Genomic DNA, 17,140 nt, shown 5'->3' on the forward strand with positions numbered 1-17,140 from the left:
AGCGAGTATGCGCACGCACGGGAGAGCGCACGCATGCGCAGCGCAGACCTGTGTGAGGTGCAAATATGGCAGTGTGCATAGAGATATTTTTCTGACTTTGACAGTCCACCCTTTGGCAGTCAACAATAACTGCCACTTCCTAAAACATTTCAAAAAGAGAAAAATATATGTCAGGGGTTAATACATTTACATGGTTGGGTAGGGGAGGAGAGGAGAAGGTAGGAAAAGGGTATGACCTAGTGTGATAGCAGAAGCATGTGTGTATGAATCCGTGCTTGGGGGTCATGTATCATCGTGCCGTACGTGTTTTAAATCAAGCTTCGAGGTATTGCGAAGTATACATTTGAATTCCTTCTTATCCCGTGGTACGGGTCTGTGGATGGGCTGTCAAACTTTACCGAGCTCTTTTCGGATTTTGAACAAAATGGGGAGCACATTTTAGTTGATGATACATGAATGGGGGAATATGTGATTGCTGATATCTGTGCCTGTATTCCTTATACTATGTGTGTAATTACCTGAAGGTTGTAGAGATGAAGAAAAGACATAATTACGGTAAATGCAGTAGTATTCTATGTCAGGTAAATGAACATTTGTCGGTTGAAGTCTTGTTCGGTGTCTGTTGAATGCAGTCTTCTTTGTGCTTTTGCCCATAAGGTGCGAGCAAAAGCTTTGTCAATGTCCATAGATTTACAAAAGTGTTGGGCTAGCGTAATTTTAAAATTTCTAGGGAAACTGGGGATCTATGGCAAAGTTCATCAAAAATCTGTGTATCAGGTTGTCAAAACTTCTTTAATCCATCTGTTGTCTGTATATCGGCTCATCAAATTCCTCGTCCAAGTGGGTCTTTTTACCTTGGAGGAAAACGGAAAAACAGGTGAAAGAAACGGACCGTAGAAATCGCATTTTCATCACATCATTGTTTCTACATTTGGGTCATAAATCAAATCCATTGGAATTACAGTTTCCTCACTCCTTAAACTCATTACCCTGGTACTTCGTCTGCACTTCGTTAAAGCCTGACCGCATCTGAATATCAAGCCAATCGTTATGATAACACCTAAGATACATAGGAGAAACTTCCCTACATCCATTATGACTCCTTGAGCCCATTCTCCTAAACCGGAGAACCAATTTCGCGGGTTCAACCATGACACCCAACCAGTCAGCTCATTACTCACAGCAGCAAGGGTGAGATTGTGTCTCCTGCGAAATTCCCACTTCAGTTGGAGAATATCGTCCATCTTTTGGTCTATGACCTCGACCGGGTCCTCGGTACTATTTGTAATATATGTGCAACATTTCACGCCGTACTGCGTTGCCAGTGTGACACAATATCCACCTGTTACTGCCGTGAGATAATTGAGAATCATTCTATGCTGAACCAGTTCTGTTTTATAAGCTTGAAGTTCTCTTCCAGTATACCTAAACGTGTCATCATACATTTCTGTGATATTGTCTAACAAATTTGCGAGCGCAGATATGTATTTATAATTCAACACTCCTCTGGCGGTGCGAGTGAAATCTAACGCGATTAGAACCTGAATCCCGGTGGATTCATGGATCATGTCAGAGGCCGGATGCTCTGTTCTTTCTATCAGGTGCCGTTTAACTACGTGCTCGTAATGGGTGTGAGTATAAGGAGCTTGGGCAACACGGTGTATATCCTTCATTTTGGCATGTGATACAGTCATTACTTCAGGCAGTACTTTTCCAATATAACACAATCCTTCAGAGTTTGGGGCAAGCCACTTATACGCCTTCCTCCCGCATATGAAATATGCATCATCGGGGAGAACATATGGGACGGAGTAGGACATAACCATATTACACATCTTCCATGTGAAATCTCCTAACCCTAATTCTCCCATCTGTCTAGTACACGTATCAGCTTGTACGATATGTGCACAGTATCCTGGTGATACCTCTCCCACTCTCGTAATCCTATTTCCTAGGGTATACCTATATCGGAAAGATTTTCCTCTACTGGCTATGTGGCGTATAAGTTCTGTATCTGTAGGCATTCTATCTGCTCTATATGAAAAGGTCATGGTTTGGTTACTCCATGACACTTCCCAATTTCCCGGCTTTCGGGGATTGGAAATGTTAAAACATATGAGGGATCTATCCACATGATATTGGTGGAGCTTCAAACTAGGAGGACTGGAGATATTAAACCTCCTGTCCACCGGCCTCCCACCACTTAGCTCAAGTACCTCCCCTATCGTTAAAGGAAATGGTACTAGTCCTGATTTGCTATGACCTTGAGGTACTTGAGAGCATACCCAACAATCTGTTTGATTTAACACACTACCCACTAAAGAGTGATAGTCACTCAAGGGATGCCGGTCCATGTGGATATTAAAACTGGATTGGCATTTCTTAATGCACCCATCCTCAACTACGTTGTCACAGAGCCTACAGATACAGTTTTCTTCAGCTAACAATCCTTCACAATTCCTTCTATGGTCAATGCTATCGGATCGTTTTCTGATACTCGCCTTTGCTTGTTGATTATGTTGTTCTTGGGAAACTACGCCTCCATCTCTGTCATCAGAACCCATTCCAGAACCTCTCTCGACCTCCATGGTACTCTCGCCGGAACAGACTGCTCTGGTCAACATTATGGTCAACAGGAAAATCCGGATCACAGTCTCTTGGGGCAAGTCCATCTTATAGGAGGAAACGAAGAATGAGAAGGGGGAAAAATAATTTGAGGGAGGGGGGATGGGAAGTGGAGAAAAACAATAAAAGGGAACAGGGAATCGACAACTGCTTTTGATCTTGTGATTCTCAATGCTCAGGTGCCGCCTCAGTCCTCCTGGAACAGACACTCCAGTGATACAACTTCCTCTACCGTCTGTTCCTTATCACGGGACCTCTCTGGATCAGCAACCTTCTTACAATGGGACGAATGAACCCAAGTCTCTCTCTCGGCAACTTTCAATGCTGTAGTGCTAGTCAATAAGACTTGGTATGGTCCGTCCCATCTGTCAATAAGGCAACCTGAGCGTAGAAAATTCCGTATCATTACATAATCCCCAGGTTCAATGTCATGACAATTACTATCTGGTAAATCAGGAATCACTAACTTCAAATTATCATTTTGATTCCTTAGTTGTTTACTCATATTAACCAGGTACTTTACAGTCACTTCATTGTTACACTTCAAATCATCCTGAGGGTTAATCATAACATGCGGTTGTCGACCAAACAAGATTTCAAAGGGAGACAGATTAAGAGGGGACCTGGGTGTGGTTCTGATGCTGTATAGTACAATGGGTAGAGCTTCTGGCCATGTCAATCCTGTCTCTGCCATAACTTTGCTCAGTTTATTTTTAATAGTGCTGTTCACTCTTTCTACCTTCGCACTCGCCTGTGGACGATATGGAGTGTGCAGCTTGCTATCAATTCCCATCAACTTACACATTCCTTGAAAGACATCACCTGTAAAATGGGTACCCCTATCACTTTCAATTATTCTAGGGATACCATATCTACATACAAATTCCTGCACAATTTTCTTAGCAGTAAACATAGCGGTATTTGTGGCCGCAGGAAATGCTTCGACCCAATTTGAGAAAACATCTATACAAACAAGTACATATTTCAAATTTCGACAAGGGGGTAATTGAATGAAGTCAATCTGTATTACCTGGAAAGGGCCGCCTGCAGGTGGGATATGAGATGGTTCTGTTGGTATTGCTTTTCCGATGTTCTTTCTCAAACAGGTAAGGCATGACATTGCTCTCTTACTTGCATGAGATGAAAATCCTGGGGCGCACCAATATGCTCTTACCAACTTGCACATTCCCTCCTTGCCCAGATGAGTCAGCCCGTGAGCTGCCTCAGCTAAACATGGGAGATTATGCTCTGGGGGCCACCGGTTTACCTTGTCCATCCGTCCAGAGTCCTGAGGACTCCTGGCCATATCCTTTTGCCTTCCAGACTGCCTTTTCCTGTGTGGAAAATGTTCTGATCTGTTGCTGGGTTTGTGGCAGAGTCATGTCTCTAATTGCTTGAATTCTATCAGCGGTCAGGTGTCTCAGTCCTTGTGTTAGACAGTGTCCCAAATATTTTACCTTAGTTTGGCATAATTGCAACTTGTCTTTGGAAACCTTGTGTCCTGTGTCTGAAAGATGAAACAGGAGTTGTTTCGTATCCTTCAGGGATGCTTCCAATGAATCAGAACACAGTAGTAGATCATCCACGTACTGTATTAATACTGATCCACTCTCTGGTTGGAAAGACTGTAAACAATCATGCAAAGCCTGGGAAAAGATACTTGGACTGTCTATGAAACCTTGTGGTAATCGAGTCCATGTGTATTGGACTCCTCTGTATGTGAATGCAAACAAATATTGGCTGTCAGGGTGCAGAGGTACCGAAAAGAAAGCGGAGCAGAGGTCAATAACAGTGAAAAATTTCGCAGTGGGAGGGATTTGCATAAGGATGACAGCTGGATTTGGCACTACGGGGAACTGACTCTCAACTATTTTGTTAATCCCCCTTAGATCCTGCACTAGCCGGTAACCCCTCCCCCCACTCTTTTTCACAGGGAAGATGGGACTATTGGCAGTGCTGGACGTCCTTACCAGAATGCCCTGTTGTAGCAAGCGCTCTATTACGGGATACACTCCTAACTCCACCTCTGGCTTCAGAGGGTACTGTGGGATTTTTGGAGCTATCCTACCATCTTTTACTTGTACAACTACCGGAGCTACGTTTGCCATTAATCCAGTGTCCTGTCCATCTTTAGTCCAAAGTGACTCTGGTATCTGGGATGTCATTTCTTCTACTTGGGATGGAGTCCTATTTGTCATAATGGTATGTGACATTAATTTTGATGGGGAGTCTAACATGTCTTGCACTTCCTGAGCGTGATTCTCAGGTATGTCCAAGAATACACCTTCAGGAGTACAATAAATGACGCACCCCATTTTGCACAATAAGTCTCTTCCCAGGAGATTAGTCGGTGCCGATGCAGCTAGCAAAAAGGAATGCTTGGTATGTAACGGCCCTACTGTAATCTCGGCTGGTTTGCTAACAGGGTAGTGCTGGACTACTCCCGTTACCCCTATGGCTGGAATTGTCTTACCAGTGGTTCTCATGCCCACTGTCGAATTTATCACTGATTTGGCCGCCCCTGTATCTACAAGAAAGTTTAATGATTTACCAGCTACATTGATTGCAATTTCAGGTTCACTCCCAAGACTTGCAATCAATTTTACTGGCTGCAGATTACAGGTATGGCCACACCCCTATTGGGTATGGTGACCTCCCTGAATCCCGCTGGCAGCAACTGCTTGTGAAGGGGTTAAATGGGAACTACCAGTGGCTTGCCAGTCTCTGTTCGGGGGGTATCTTTTTGTTTCCCCTGTATGTGGCTCATAACTCCGTCTTTGCGGACCCTGCTCCCAATGTCGTGTGTCGTGTCGTTGTCTAGGGGGTTGATATGAGTTTTGTGAATTTTTCACTCTACAGTCTCGTGCCATGTGTCCCTGTCTATGACAAGAAAAACAAGTTACCACATTTGACTTACCCACAGGGTTTGGTGATTTATACAAAGGCTGCCTTGTGGTCAGGGCCTGTATACTTACGGCCATTAACTTATCCCCTTGGGACTCCCTGTGTCGGGTGATATTCCGGTCGTGATCAATAGCAGCCTCTCTCAAAGTAGCCACCGACAGACCTCGCCAACATGGTTGCGTGGTCTGTACTCTTGTCTTTAATGTCTCTTTTAAACCATCCATTAGTACAGATACTGCTACTTCTCGATGGTTTATGTTTGTTTTAATGTCCTCTATACCTGTGTACTTTGCCATTTCTAGTAATGCCCTGTGAAAATATTCTGCAGCAGTTTATGACTCTTTCTGTCTAATGGAGAAAATCTTGTTCCACTTAACTACCGCTGGGAAATACTCTTTTAACTGTAAACTTATTCTTTTTACATTATCTTTGTTGTACACATCTGTAAGAGGTACATCCTGATCTAATCCACAGTCAGCCAAAAATTGAGCTGCGTCGACATTTGAGGGTAAACATGCCCTCAGCAATACCTGCCAGTCTTTGTTATTGGGCTCTAAAGTGTTCCCTAGGTCTCTGATGTATTTCTGGCTGGCAACTAAGTCTTTCCTAGGGTCAGGGAACTCAGACACTATGGTTCTTAGTTCCATTCGGGAAAATGGGCTGTACATGGCAATGTTCCTAACAGGTGTAATTCCTGTTGTGTCAGTTTTCCCATTTGGCACTGCTATTACCCTAACAGGATTAAGTTTACTAACATCACTCTGTGTAGGTTCTACAGCCTGTGGTGAAATGGTTTCAGCGTAGTGTATGGTGCCGTACTTACCTGTAGATACGACCTCACCTATCCCTCCGCTAGGGGCTTTTGTTACTAATCTCGTGGGTGGAGCCGTGCCTACTGTTGTCTCTGCTATGGTGGCTGCTAGAGAGAGTGCCGATATTGTTGCCGATTCGTCTTCTTGATCACACTCCTGGGGACAGTTCAAAACAGGGTACAACTTGCACGGGTTAATACTTGCATTAGTTAACTTATTAACATTTACACAGTTGCTAAGTGTTTGTTTGTTACACCCTAATGCGTCATTCTCCGCAACCAATTTCTCTCCTGATATGTATGGTGGCGGCGGGGCTGTCGCTATCAATTTCTTGATAGGATTAGATCCTGCCGCCAGAGCCAATCCTCTCTGTATTTCACCCTCCTGTTGCCATAACTGCAAATAATCATAATGTTGGATTCGTCTCTTTGTTGATTTAATGAGACATATCCTCCTCCTTAAATTTTGCAACACTTCTGATCTAAAGCTACCTACTCTTGGGAATTTCTCCCCGTCATGCACTGTCATTCTCTCCCATTCATCATATAAAACCTCTGTATGTGAGCCATATTTTTCACACATTACGTACCTTGCCGACCCGACTGGTCGGTTTACTGAATCAACCCGAACCGAGGTTGATCGCCCCCTTCCTGAACAATTGGCCCCCATAACTTGCAGGCGTTGCTTTCACCACCTCTGACCTTATTTCAGGGTCTTCAGCGAACCCTTACAAAAACCAAAATGTTCACGATAGGCTGACGGTGGCGGTTTACCGAGTACCCCACTCACTCGCCCACGCCGACCAATACGACCCACACACTGCCTTAGTGCTGGCGTACTCGACCCAGGGCCCCTATGAACCTCTATTTACTGGAACATGCGAGGGATATCCGCAGAACACTTACTCTTTCCAGTAACTATTGGTTGTTGGACAATTCCTGAGTGACCAGCGAACTTCCCTTCAGAAAATAAAAAATTACACAAATCACATCAGAGTGTACAAATAGTTTTATGACCGGGATCGTACACAAATGGTACTGGTCAGATTTAACTAATGTACACAATTACGTGCGGTACAATCGTTCAGCACATAAGCAACTAATCTTATGTACTGAGCGACCAGTGGAATCGAAAATTTCGGCTGCGAATTCCTTCAGCCAGAGCTTTATTGGCCTATATGGGTTTTTGCACCAACCCCCTGGGTTGTGCCCTTTTCTCTTTTATGGCAGACTTCTTAGTCTGCTGTACCTGGACCTCCCGGTCTGTAGTATGACCTCCTGGTCTACTATTCTCTACTGCTCAAATTTTATGTTTAACCAGAGATGCCTCCCTAGCCACCATGCACGTCACTTACATGTATGTACCTCTGCGAGAACTCGACTTCTTGTGGTTCAACCTGTAAAATTGTATAAACTTATATATACAAAACACTCACTCACCACACGTACACTTTTGCTTCTATTTCTATTTCTGCGCAGAAATTTTCTTTAGACCAGATGTGTTGTGAATTTGGAGAAGGATCTGTTAATCTAAATTTCGGACACTAAAATAGATTTTTTTTTCCGCTATTTATCGCCTGATGCGCTACTTATCGCCTGTTGCGCTACTTATCGCCTGTTGCGCTACTTAAAAATCAACTGTCGTGTGACTTGAGTTACGTGGGCGTACCCAGACGCTCCGTTGCGTAATTTACGCTGCGTGCGTCGGCCGTGGCGTACGCGAGTCTCAGCCCTTTGTTAGAGACACGTGTACACAAAACCAATGTCCACCGCAACACAACTAACACTTTTATCAATGTAGATGATCCTTGATCGTCTACTGCGCAACACACCAATCTCTCCTTTTACCTTAGGTAGAGTTGCATGTGGGTTTTACACTTTAACTATGAAATAGCGACAAATCTCTCTTAGCACGTTTTATCAATTATAAAATGGCAAACAGGAGAGTGATATATGAAAATACACGAATGAAAAAGAAATGCAGATATGTGCGTGTGTACGCAAGACAGAAATAAACAGTTTTAAAAGACACTAGCGTGTTGTTCTTACCTCCGGTTCCGGATTCCTTCAGCACCCTTTACTAAGCGAAGCAGACGCTTATCCAAACAGCACTACGAGGAATATGACCTCCCGCCCTTTGCTGCTGGATAATGTCTGCTGAAATTACCTAGCAGAGATATGTGAAGGACAGGACGAGCCGCCAATTGATAAAGCTAAATATAAAACCCTTTATGAGGTCTAAGAACACTGTACGCTATTTACGTATGGAGTACCGTAAGGGTACGCTCGTTGCGTAACGATCACTTAGCCGTGGTCGAGACGCTCAAGCGTCACGTTCGCTCACGGCCGAGAGATCACAGGCAGGCACGCTATTGGCTGCCGGCTAACGTAAGGATTCGCTATAGCGTAGCGGACGCTCGGGACCACGAGGAGATCACCAGCGGCGCTGACGCTCACAATGTTAAACCTTTAAATCTAAACCAAAAACAATGTAATATGCTGTAAAACCTTAGTGTAGAGATAGGGTGTAGATGCAACACAGTGTAACCTTATTAACTTAAAAGCTGTTTGAGCGTCACCGACGCTCTGTGAATACTTAACACTATAAGAAATACACAGATACCGTGCTTAGGGTCCAACGCCTAATATATATATTATGAATGTTATACTTGCAAAAGAATTAATACAATACAAGTCATACACTACAATATAACATAGACTACCTAACCAGATAACTACACAGGAAATACAATACAATACTATTACGTTTAAGAGAGTACGAGAGAAAGAGAAGAAGAGAGAGAGAGATATGGCCCATAACATCAAGAAAGACAATATGATTGCGGAGAAAACTTACGCACAAAGGAAACGATCGCATGCGCCTCTGGACATCCAGCTCCCGATTTTCAGCAATGATAACCGTTGAAGAGTGAGAGCTGGATGTGATCGGCTTGTCTATTTATGCCCCACACACAATACAATTCAATGGTCCCTACAATCTCATTGTTCATTGGACACAGGAATTCCTCCTCGCATTATAACAAAAGGTCATAGGTTGATTCATACAGGTGGGCTGTGACTATTTCCAACAGCTCAGGTGGGAGGGAAACTGGGTTTCCCGCCGCATGGATAAGTAAGTGCAAATACAGTAAATGTTCATAAACTTCTTATGTCCATAACTATTCGCACGAGCGATTAATCCGCTTCAAACCAACACCGGAATATTGCTAATTAAATACTCTTCCGATGGGTACTAAACACCACTGTATTACTCCTGTCTGACCCTTCGTATCAAACAAAGGGGGATTTCTCTGTTCATGAACATTCTATATTAACCAAACTTTCAGAATCTATCAAAGGGACCATGATCTACAAAATACATTATATAGTGGAAATATGTAACGAAAGAGTCGCACGCTACGAACACATGAACTCTACCGTAAATGCACATACCGCGCGCCCACGGGTGCCCGCAACAGCGAGTATGCGCACGCACGGGAGAGCGCACGCATGCGCAGCGCAGACCTGTGTGAGGTGCAAATATGGCAGTGTGCATAGAGATATTTTTCTGACTTTGACAATACACGCTGTACTGGCCACATGTGGGGACCCAGTGTCCAGTTACGTGACTATTGGGGGTTTACATTTTTCTTTGCCCACTACCTATATATTTTTAAGTATACTGTTCGTCAGTGATTCCATCCAAAGATGTTGAGGTCCATTTTTGCCTGAAATTGCTGATACAAGAGAAAACTGCCTTTAACTTAGGTTTAATATGAAACAAATGTTCCTTTCCCTGTTTCCATTTTAAGCACAATTTACCTCAGCCAGTATAAAAAAAGCGGGAAGACCGCGCGCCACTTAAGGGGCAGGGCTTCACTATGAGAGGATCCCGCAGCTCACCAGCGCCATTTTCCCTCTGCAGTGGACACAGACACTGACTGAGAGGGACGCGCAGCTTCTCTGTTGTGACTCCAGATTACCTCAGCGGAACCAGGGGGTCATAGCAAGGGGGGAGCGATTTATTAGTGTGCTGAGTCCCCAATCTGGGTACTCCGTCTGCGACTCTGCTAAGCTTGACATTAGCGATAAGGGCGCGGTGTGCTGGCTCCAAATACCATTTGTGTCTCCCTGGAACGGCTCTTTGTGGGTTAATTGTGTTTTAACCTTTTCTGTGTGTGTGCGCTGTCACATTTACAATATGTCAGGCAAAGAGTGTGTTTCATGTACAGCAGAGTGTTCCTCTTCCCCAGGGAGCTCAGTACTGTGTACTCAGTGTAGTGCACCTTCTCAGGCTAGCGGGGCTGAACCAGTGTGGCTGGATTCCCTCAAAAGAATGATTTCTAATATCTCTAATAAATTGTCCCACAATGAGAAAGAGACGCAATACTTAAGACAGTCTGTGGATGAGATTATGAACAGAGACTCCGTCCCCAAACAAGTGTCTCAGTCCCTTGCCATTTGTCCACAAAAATGAACTCTGGACCATACCCTGCAGTCTGACTCGGACGCTGAGGGATCAGACATGGAGGAGGGGGAGGTGTATTCAGAAGTGGGGGGACACTCCTCTGTCACAGGGAATACAGGCTCTTATAGAGGCTATCAGGGATGTGCTACAAATTCCTGATAAGGTGACAGAGGAGTATGGGGAATCTTATTTTACTGTAAAAAGGAAGTACTCAGTCACTTTTCCTGTGTCAAAGGAATTGAATAACCTGTTTGAAGAACCATGGGTAAATCCTGATAAGAAATTTCAAATCCCTAAAAGGTTACTCTCATCTTTTCCTTTTCCTCCTCAGGATAGGAAAAAATGGGAAACTCCACAGATAGTGGATGCATCTGTGTCCAGGTTGTCATGGAAGATTGTGTTACCCGTCCCTGGTGCAGCCTCCCTGAAAGACGCTGCTGATCGTAAGATTGAGACTACACTCAAATCCTTGTACACAGCTGCTGGGGTGGCTCAGAGACCCACTATAGCATGTGCGTGGATTACTAAAGCCATTGCTAAATAGTCGGGTAACCTTATTGAAGAGTTGGATTGCTTATCTAGAGGGGAGATTGTGTTACTCCTACAACTTATACAGGACTCTGCAAATTTTATGGTGGAAGCCATAAAAGAAGTAGGTTTGCTTAATGCACGCACCACTGCTATGGCATTGTCAGCATGCAAGGGCTTGTGGTTACGCCAGTGGACTGCGGACGCGGACTCCAGGAAAGGCGTGGAAGGCCTACCCTTCACAGGAGAGGCCTTATTCGGAGATGAACTGGACAAATGGATCTCCAAAGCTACTGCGGGTAAGTCCACATATCTTCCTTCTGCAGCTCCCCTTAACCAGGAAGACCTACTCAGGACCTACCCTACAGTCCTTTCGGACTGCCAAGTTTAAGAGCAAAGTCAGAGGATCTTCTACTGCCACCAGAGGCGCTAGAGGTAAACCACGCAAACCAGCAGCTGCCAGTTCTCAGGAACAGAGCACCAGTTCTGCTTCCTCAAAGCCTTCTGCATGACGGTGGAACGCGTGGCCTGGAAGACTGGCAGGTGGGAGCTTGACTAAAAAATTTCAGTCACATCTGGACAACATCATGCTAGGATCCCTGGGTCATAGATCTTATTTCCCAGGGCTACAGACTAGTTTCAGGAGCTTCCTCCTCACAGATTCTTCAAATCAGGCTTACCAGTTTCACAAGAGGCAAGTATAACCTTACAGTATGCCATGCAAAAACTGGTACAGACACAGGTCATTGTTCCACTTCCACCTCATCTGCAAAACAAGAGGTGCTATTCCAACTTGCTTGTGGTGCCGAAACCGGACGGTTCGGTGAGACCGATTTTGAATCTAAAATCGTTGAACCCGTAATTACGAGTGTTCAAATTCAAGATGGAGTCTCTGAGAGCGGTGATCTCAGGTCTGGAGGAGGGGGAATTCCTAGTGTCTCTGGATATCAAGGATGCGTACCTTCACATTCCGATCTGGCTGACTCACCAGGCTTATCTACGCTTTGCACTACAGGACTGTCCAGGCCCTGCCATTTAGTCTCTCCACAGCACCGAGGGTGTTCACCAAGGTGATGGCAGTGATGATGTTTCTCCTTCGCAAGCAGGGAGTGAACATAATTCCGTACCTGGACGATCTTCTGATAAAGGCACCGTCCAGGGAAAGGTTGTTGGGCAGCATTGGTCTCACAACCAGACTACTCCTTGATCACGGGTGGATTCTAAATCTTCTGAAATCTCATTTCGAGCCAACTCAGAGGCTCCCATTGCAGGGAATGACACAGTGTCGCAGAAAGTTTTTCTGCCAATGGAAAAGGCATTGGTAATCCAGTTGATGGTTCGGGATGTCCTGAAGCCAACCCAGATATCGGTGCATCTATGCATTCGCCTTATGGGGAAAATGATGGCCTCTTACGAGGCGCTTCAGTACGGAAGGTTTCACGCGAGGCCCTTTCAGCTTGATCTGTTGGACGAATGGTCCTGATCGCATCTTAACATGCACCAGAGGATCAGTCTGTCGCCAAAGGCCAGGATCTCCCTTCTATGGTGGCTACAGACTTCTCATCTGATCAAGGGCCGTTGGTTCGGGATTCAGAATTGGATTCTGCTAACTATAGACGCAAGCCTTAGAGGTTGGGGAACGGTCACCCAGCGGGAGCAGTTTCAAGGAAGATGGTCAAGTCAGGAAGTCATCCTTCCAATCAACATTCTGGAACTCAGGGCTGTATACAACGCCCTTCTGCAGGCCTCATATCTTCTTCAAGATCGGGCCATTCAGGTTCAGTCGGACAATGTGATGGCAGTAACATACATAAACCGACAGGGAGGAACGAAAAGCAGAGCAGCAATGTCAGAGGTATCAAGAATTCTCCTCTGGGCAGAAAAACACGCTGTGACGTTGTCGGTGGTCTTCATTCCGGGAGTAGACAACTGGGAAGCAGACTTGCTCAGCAGACACGACCTGCACCCGGGGGAGTGGGGGCTACACCCGGAGGTGTTCGGGTGCTTGACACGTCGATGGGGATGTCCACAAATCGACATGATGGCCCCTCGTCTCAACAAGAAGCTCAAGCGGTATTGTTCCAGGTTGAGAGACCCACAGGCAATGGCAGTGGACGCTCTGACAACTCCATGGGTCTATCAGATGGTGTACGTGTTCCCTCCACTTCCACTGATCCAAGAATTCTAAAAATAATAAAAAAGGGAAAAAGTTCAAGCAATTCTCATTGCTCCGGATTGGTCAAGAAAGGCCTGGTACGCGGACCTGTTGGAGATGCTCCTGGAAGATCCGTGGCCTCTACCTCTTCACGAGGATCTTCTGCAACAGGGGCCGTTTGTCTATCAAGACTTAACACGGCTAGTTTGACGGCATGGAAGTTGAATGGCTGATTCTAGCCAGGAGAGGGTTTCCTGACAAGGTCATCCCGACTATGATCCAAGCCAGGATGGGGGTAATGTCTAAACATTACCACCGTATTTGGAAGAAATACGTCTCTTGGTGTGAGAGCAGAAAATATTCTGCGGTGGAATTATTCATCTTGGACGTTTCCTGCTTTTTCTGCATTCGGGTGTGGGCCTACGTCTGGGCTTCATAAAAGTCCAAATTTCGGCCTTGTCCGTTTTCTTTCAGAAACAATTGGCGTCTCTTCCTGAGGTCCAGGTGTTCTTGAAAGGGGTTCTTCACATCCAGCCTCCCCTTGTGTCTCCCACGGCACCTTGGGATCTCAATTTGGTGCTGCAGTTCCTCCAATCGGACTGGTTTGAACTGTTACAGGAGGTAGACGTAAAATATCTTACGTGGACAACCGTCGCACTGTTGGCCTTGGCTACTGCAAGGTGTGTGTCGGAGCTGGGGGCGTTGTCTCATAAGAGCCCCTATTTAATCTTCCTTGAGGACAGAGCTGAACTCAGGACTCGTCAGCAATTTCTTCCTAAGGTGGTGTTTCACATCAACCAACCCATTGTGGTTCCTGTTGTTACCAACACCTCTGTTACTTCAAAGTCTTTGGATGTTGTGAGGGCTTTGAAGGTGTATGTGAAGAGAACAGCTCGTCACAGGAAATTGAACTCTCTGTTTGTCCTTTACAATCCCAATAAGATTGAGTGTCCTGCTTCAAAGCAGTCAATTGCACGTTTGATCAGGCACACTATCCAGCATGCTAATTCCACGGCAGGATTGCCGATTCCAAAATCTGTACAGGCCCACTCAACTAGGCCAGTGTGTTCTTCTTGGGCGGCTGGCTGCGGTGTCTCGGCCTTCAGCTCTGCCGAGCAGCTACTTGGTCAGGTTCGAATACATTTGCAAAGTTCTGTAAGTTCGATACCTTGGCCTCTGAGGACTTTCAGTTTGGTCAGTCAGTTCTGCAGGACCCTCAGCACTCTCCCACCCGGTTTGGGAGCTTTGGTAAGAGAAAATAGGTGATATCGATCGGTCGGATATGCTGGATCGTCCAGCATGTCCCTATGATGCAATATTTCCTAAGTGCCCTACCTTGGTTGACTGATGGATATTTTCCCTGTTCCTTTACATAGGAAGGAATGAGGAGATGTCTCCTCGTCAGGGGTGGAGTGCCGATATCATGTGACTTACACTGTGAGAGCTCTCAGTGTATGTCCCGGATAGCTGCAGTGTCTGATAAAATGCCTGTCAATCTGACAGGCATATTTTATGCCTGTGTATGCCCAGCATAAAGCGTGAGTTCCTCATTTATGAGAGGGGTATACAAATGTTTACTGTTATGCATTATAATGATGTGCTTATAAAATAAAAAAAATATTTGATGATAATATTTTTGGATTGCAAACTCTGGAATTGAATAAATAACAAAGACCAGCGTTCTTCCTTGTGTTATACTCTATGCACCTGTCTCTCATTGCTGTTGCTGATGTATCCCTGTCATACCTGCTTAGAGATGCAATAAAACACTTGAATAAAACATGCAATTGTATTTATCATTTTTTAGTTTCCCTTGGTTTCCTTTTTCAGATGGAGCATTTCATCAGTTGCTACTGGGAAGGGAACTCCTCATTACTTGAGCGCCATGATCCCAGAAGGCCCTATGCAGAACAGTACAAGATTGACAGTCGGCAATTTGTGGACCTCTTCAGGCTATGTTCTCCCTGGACATGGGGTCCTCACACAGAGGTTTTAGCTGAAAGGATGTTCCGTCTGCTGGATGAAAATCAGGATAATCTCATTGAGTTCAAATCATTTGCTTGGTGTTTAGGTGATTACACTTGTGCCTAATGTTGTATAATACAGCAACAGTAGCTCCTGTATACAAGGTCAATTCAATGTGTGAGATTAAATTATGAATGTCTTTCCAGGAACTTAAGATGGTAGAAAAAAAACAAAGATGGTTGAGTTGTTTCCTTATTCTTGCAGATATTATATACAATGGGGAGATGAATGAAAAAATCAAATTGTTGTACCGACTTCATATATCACCAGGTGAATGCTTTGCAAGTATTTGGATCATAATAATTCATTTATATTGAAAGAATGTGTTTACCTGTGTATACATGTAAACCTTGTAGACAAAAGTGATTGGGACCCCCCACCCCTTTCCCCTCACAAGCAAAATGTTGTGCTCCTTCAGCAGACACGTGTTTGTGAAGGTATAGAATGGGTAGGTGGGAACTGATTAGATCATTTGCTAATTAAATGGCCTGCTGAAAGAAGTTTACAGAGTTTGAAAAGGGGGTCATCATAGGCTGTTCAATATCATGTTTCAAGGACGATGCTGGACTGGTATACAGAAAATTTGGTAACCAGGATGGACTGGCCAGCTCAGAGTCCAGATCTTAACTCCATTGAGTACCTCAGGATCGATTTGGAGCGATAGGTGCGTTTTAGACTGACTTGAACTTCATTGTCGCAGTTGGTCACTGTACGTAAGGCGTAATGGCAAAACGTACCGCCTGCTGTTGTCCAGGAACTTGTGAACAGTTTGCCAAGAAGGGTGTCTGCAGTAATCGCTGCACGTGGTGGACCTACAAAGTACTGACGTCAATAAAATCTTGATCTATTCACTATCAGCGTCCAATCACTTTTGTCTCCATAGTGTAATTTCATTATAAAGGAGACACCAATAATACTTGGTTCTCAGATCTAAGTAGTACAGGCAGTAGACGTATTCTCATGTTATCCCCCTGCGCTAGAAGTAGACACTGACCAGCTCAAGCTGTCATTAGTTTGGAAGTTGTCCGGACAATGCAGGCATGTCTGGACTATTTTAGGGGCGCTGTGTGACATTACACGCAGCCGCTGCGGGGAAAATATGGCGCCAGTGCGCCTGCATACGCAGCCAGGCTGCGTATGCAGGGGGTCTACCGGTAATCCCGATGGTCGCGATGCCTGTGTTGTGTTCACATTTTTAAATGTTTTCTCTGACGTCCTAGTGGATGCTGGGACTCCGTAAGGACCATGGGGAATAGCGGCTCCGCAGGAGACAGGGCACAAGAATAAAAGCTTTAGGATCAGGTGGTGTGCACTGGCTCCTCCCCCTATGACCCTCCTCCAAGCCTCAGTTAGATTTTTGTGCCCGAACGAGAAGGGTGCAGGCTAGGTGGCTCTCCTGAGCTGCTTAGAATAAAAGTTTAATTTAGGTTTTTTATTTTCAGTGAGTCCTGCTGGCAACAGGCTCACTGCATCGTGGGACTAAGGGGAGAAGAAGCGAACTCACCTGCGTGCAGAGTGGATTGGGCTTCTTAGGCTACTGGACATTAGCTCCAGAGGGACGATCACAGGTACAGCCTGGATGGGTCACCGGAGCCGCGCCGCCGTCCCCCTTACAGAGCCAGAA

At 45.2% G+C, this 17,140-nt stretch overlaps 1 protein-coding gene across 5 annotated transcripts in view; it reads left to right on the forward strand.

Annotated features, from left to right (window-relative positions):
- The window catches only part of TBC1D8 (TBC1 domain family member 8), a 289,606-nt gene that overhangs the window by 249,371 nt on the left and 23,095 nt on the right, over nucleotides 1-17,140 (forward strand). For all 5 annotated transcript variants that reach the window (XM_063953447.1, XM_063953449.1, XM_063953450.1 and 2 more), the window contains 2 exons: nucleotides 15,322-15,562; nucleotides 15,721-15,786. In XM_063953447.1, the coding sequence (XP_063809517.1) occupies nucleotides 15,322-15,562; nucleotides 15,721-15,786 (307 nt within the window). The remainder of the gene's footprint in view (nucleotides 1-15,321; nucleotides 15,563-15,720; nucleotides 15,787-17,140) is intronic.

This window comes from Pseudophryne corroboree, chromosome 2, assembly GCF_028390025.1.
Source record: "Pseudophryne corroboree isolate aPseCor3 chromosome 2, aPseCor3.hap2, whole genome shotgun sequence".
Classification (NCBI taxonomy): Eukaryota; Metazoa; Chordata; class Amphibia; order Anura; family Myobatrachidae; genus Pseudophryne; species Pseudophryne corroboree.